The 5000-nt window shown below is 40.9% G+C and overlaps 1 protein-coding gene across 1 annotated transcript in view; it reads left to right on the plus strand.

Annotated features, from left to right (window-relative positions):
- The window catches only part of LOC137970664 (centrosomal protein of 131 kDa-like), a 37310-nt gene extending 34065 nt beyond the window's left edge, over positions 1-3245 (plus strand). Inside the window, exons 27-29 of the mRNA XM_068817187.1 lie at positions 511-639; positions 1320-1380; positions 2868-3245. Of these exons, the coding sequence (XP_068673288.1) occupies positions 511-639; positions 1320-1380; positions 2868-2936 (259 nt within the window). The 3' untranslated portion in view covers positions 2937-3245. The remainder of the gene's footprint in view (positions 1-510; positions 640-1319; positions 1381-2867) is intronic.
- Positions 3246-5000: the final 1755 nt, after the last annotated feature.

Raw genomic sequence — 5000 nt, forward strand, 5'->3', positions numbered from 1 at the left:
ACGCGAGAGAGGAATAACATAGCGAGAGTAAAATCAGAAGAAGAGAGTGAATCCAATCGAGAAGCTTTATTGTAAGCTAACTGCTCCGCTCAAATCGGGAAATGTCTGTAAGTGCGTTTTTCTGTGGATTGTTTCATTCAATTTCGCTTTTATTATATTTTCTCGATTGTCGTTTTGTTGATTTTCTATTATTTGTAGTCAAACCGTCTCCGTAATAAAGATCGTACGCGTTTGAAGTTTACCCCGAGGCAATCATTCTTCTGAGAAAGCTACAGGTAGCACCCTCCGCGGCTCTTTCCAAGCTTCTGAAATGATTATCCTCTCCCGTTTCCATTGAATAATAATGAACATGATTAAAACCCGCAGAGGAAAGAGGTTTAGAGTTTTCAAAGCGTGACATTTTTTTGGATTGGTCACGGAATCTTTCCACTGCGTGACGTACCAAGAAAGGCTTAATTAAAGTATACGACTTTCCACTATTTTTTTTCGACTTGTTTTTCTGTCTCCCAGGCTAGTGACGACGGATGAGGACAACAAACGGCTTAAGAACGAACTGAGCGAAATGAAAGCTCGACACAGACTAGAAATAGAGAGAATTACTCGAGAGAAAGAACAGGAAATGGATGAAGTACACAAAAGGTCAGTAGAATCTGCTCAGTATCCCGAAATCATTATCAAGCGTCTGATTAGGTAGCGCGTGTACACTTAAGATGTTTGCCCAGCCGTTATGTTGGATTCAGTAAGGCATGGGGAAGTCCTCTCCTCCTCTGTATTCTTTTTCCTTTCGCCTTTCGTTCATCCCGTAAGGAGAAATTTCTTTCTCTGCCCAACCTTCCTCTTCTTCCAAACTCATGTTCGTAAATAAATATCTTTCCGAGATTAAGTAGGAATTTGCGTTGAAGGGGAAGGAAGGAAAGGAAGGAAATGAACTTTATTTAAGTGTCTAGTCTTCAAGCACTGGAGCACTCATTGGGGACACTGAAAACTGATATCAGCAAATTACCCGCTCAAATTAAATCAAATGCTGGTTTTTGAGAGAGGGGAAAACCTGAATATCCGGGAAAAAACTTCTTGGAGCCGAGTAGAGAACCAACAAACTCAACCCACAACATATGACGCCGAGTCTTGCAATGTAACCCGGGCCACACGGGTAGGAAGCGAGTGCTCTCACCACTACACCAGCCCTTCACCCAAAAAAGAGTCAAAACAAAAAGACAAAAGAATCGCAAAGGTTCCGTAATGGTAGAAGTCGGGCGCTATGGCCACTTTGCCAAACCTGCCTCGGATGACGTTGCAGTTTGTCTTGTTTTCTTTCAAAGGGTTAAGCAGGCCATTGCCAAGAAGGAAGAGACGATGAAAACCTTACGCGAGCAACATCAGGTAACGGCATAGCAGCTTCTTGATGTCATCATGATGATACTTTTCCATACACCCAAGACCGTCAACGTATATCAACCAATCGGATCGCACCATTGCAAAGCATAACAAAACCCTGCGTGCTTGAAAATAAGGGAATCTTTGCTCATGTCATTGTTTACATTTGTTGCATTAACATAGTTTTTTTACTTTTTTACAAGTTTGCCCACAGAATGCATCATGCTATTTACAAATTATAAAAAGCTAAAAAGAGCAAGGCTGATATAACGGTGAAGGAATATATTAAAAAAAGCCAATATTTCGAAAGGAACTGTCTTTTCTTCATCAGGGTTTTACAAGCAATGACTACCGACCTGATAAGGTCCTTCACCAGGATCCAGTGCTTCTGTTTTGTTACGTTGGTCCTTGCTTAGAAAGTTTTATTTACAAATTGACTTCAAAAGTAAACTTAGAGCCCGGGTCAAACGTCTTCAACATTTGCTTCAACATGCCGGCTTTCGATTTTGTTGAACGATGTTGATTGCTAGGGTGGGAAAACGCTTTCAACAGGCCATCCAACATTTGATTCAACACAGCTCACGGGAGGCCTTGTATTCAGTCCCAGGCTGCATCCGCAGTTGTTACTCTGGATACGGACATCATATGTCATTGAGAGACCGATTAGTGCGCACTCTCATAACCAACAATGTTGAAAGACGGATGCAGGCACATTCAACTTCACTCAACATTCGCGAAAACAAAAGAAATCTTGAATGGTTGTGGAAGCAAAGTTTAAATGCTTTTAAATTCATTCAACATCGATTCAACTTAGTTTCAACATGTTGCAACACGGTTGAAAGGGGGGGGTGGGGGGGGGGGGGAACTGTTCAACAAACTCGGACAGATGTTGAAGGAAATGTTGAAGCAGTTTGCCCGGGCCCAGAGTTAAATCTCCAATTTTCGATAAAGAGCCGGTTATTAGCCATCAAAAACTGCCATGATAAATTCGTGGGTGGGGGCAAAAGCGTTAATGGCCCCATATATTCTTTATAAAATTTCGAATTTTCAAAGCATCTTTGCTCAGAGATTCCCTGCAACATCGCAAAGGAATTTTCAGAGATTGCTCCGCCATTATGCAATTAATACACTTTCAAAAATTCAGTGCACTTTATTCGTGGCAGCCTTGTGCTGATGTGAGCAAAGATTCTCCTATAGAGGAGATATGGAAAAGGAAAAGGCCAAAAATCAGAGAGACCTTATCACACTTTCGTTAGTTCATCGGAAATTCGAAAAGATGTCTTTCAGTCGGTAGCCGCCGCCTGATAATAAGGTCGCTGAAACTGATCATGGGTTGTAACATTTTTTATCCTGTTTCTAGTAGATAATGTCGTTGAATTAGTGATGTAGAAACGATTTGAATTATTGTTTCAATACGTACAATTTTACTTAAATTCTTGATCCTCCTCCCCCTTGACAGTTGTAAAACAGCGGTAATGTTTGGTTTTGCACAGGCCGCCATGAAAAGAGCAGAACATTTGGAATTCTTACTACAAGAACAGAGGAAGAAGCTGCTATCTTGAAGCACCATCTTCACAAATTTACAAATGCGCCTGTGGTCTAAACCGCGCCCGCGGTTTTCATCGGTTTTCATCATTCACGAAGTGCACCGTTTGGTCGCGGAAACACGAAGATGTCCGAACTCGTTCGAAGTCAACAAGGCATCGACACAATTTTTATCTGCAATTCGAAATATGCATTATCTGTGAAGACAACGATGAGCATGCTGATTGCTAACAAAGCTGGAAACTTTTGAACTCTGTTATTTATAAGAACATCTGACAAGGTTTTTGTCTGCGAAATTATTAAAATTTGATAAGCCTGACACCCTTTTCAGATTTGGCATAAATGTATTTATTTGTTTGAAGTCTAACCCATGCTAAACCCCTTGCTTTTTGCGATTACAAAAGAGAGCGATGTTGCTCATAGAAACCTGTAAATTTACTATATGCTAGAGTGCGGAAAAATTAAGTCCAGACCATGATTGTGGACAGTGTTATCTACAGACTACGGTGAGCGAAGGTAAAGAACAGGTCCATTTTCAACATAAATTTGAACTTGCTCTACTTTCGTGTTCTTGTGTGTCAAGCAGTCACACAAACAACAGCGTTATGGAATGTCCCTTTATAGTTGAAAGGGAGAAGTGCTCCCCACTCTTATCTGGACAGATAAAGCAATTATCTCTAAGAGACCCCTGGAAAATTGTAGTTATTTAAGTACGTGGCGTTTTGAGGTGGCTCTAACCGGTTTCAACAATTTGGAGGGAATGTCTTAATTGAAGATTCTGCAACACTGTTTCACATCAAGGCAATGGAAACCAGTAACTGCCCTTATTGATGTGACGTTATAGGTTACCATGGCAAACAAAAGACCCATCTAAAAGCGCCCTATATTTTGTCTTTAAATGCATATGTCTCAAAAACGAAGGCGGTGGAGCGCCCATTTTTTATTGATGAAACGTGATTAGCAGGTCGAGTTTAAACTCTCTGCAAAGTTAGAAAAAATTATCTAGGGCAGATTTATACAGGGTTCGTGCAACTCCTTGAAGTCCTTGAAAAGCCCTGGAATTCAAGGTAGGCTTTTTCAGCAAAGAAAACACTGAAACACTATGTATGGCATATAAATCTTGTTATAAAGATTCCTTGAAAACTCAATTTCTTGTTCTTAAAAACTCCTTGAATACTCCTGGAATTTTATAGACAAAATCTAGAACGAACCCTGTTTATAGCCACCTTGAAACCTGGAAAATTTTAAGTAGTTTTATTTTTGCAGCGGGCCACAGGAAAAACGGTGTAAGTGCTATGGAATTTGGAAGGCCGCCGCCGTCTCTGCTATTAGGGAGCTTACGAAACGACGACGCCGACGGCAACGACGACGCTACAAAACAATAGGTTTAGTGAGAAAAAACAATGGATCTGCACGCTCGTGATATGAATATGTGATATGAATAACGCGAGCTCGTATTTTTAAATGAAGTTCTCGCAACCGTCGTCGTTCTCGTTTCGTAAGCTCCCTATTTGGGAGTTGAAGCGAGGACGATGACGATTGCTACGAGAACGTTTTCTAAAAATATTATTCCCTGTTAGAATGGTTTTCAATTGAGTGTCAAAAGTAATTAGCGAATTGCTTAGGTTTAGAATTACTTCACTCAGTGATTGGTTCAAAGTTGTCGCGCCATTTTTTCAACCAATCACAAGTGAAACCAAAACCAATCGTGGCTCGCGCGTGCACATTTTCCCGCGCTTTGTGTCGGCTACGTGTAATTACTTCGAGTTTTGATTGGTTGTACAGGATTGTCTGCGTCGTTTTTGATTGGCCAAAGTAATTACTCAATTGAAAATCGCTCTATTGTAGTAATTTCGCGATTATCCCGAGTCGTTCGGCAAGGAAAGTGTGTATCAACATTCCAGAAACAAAAGTGGTATGAAAGGTGTGGATGTTTTGAGCGAAAATTGAAAATTCATTGTCGGATGCTGGCGTCCTTTACATAACCTCAAATATGGTCATTTCACGTCGTTGTCGGAGCGAGAACGGCGGAGAAATGTATCAAAATGTGAAACGCACGTGCGGGGCGTGCAGACCTGATA

This window comes from Montipora foliosa, chromosome 9, assembly GCF_036669935.1.
Source record: "Montipora foliosa isolate CH-2021 chromosome 9, ASM3666993v2, whole genome shotgun sequence".
NCBI classification, from domain to species: Eukaryota; Metazoa; Cnidaria; class Anthozoa; order Scleractinia; family Acroporidae; genus Montipora; species Montipora foliosa.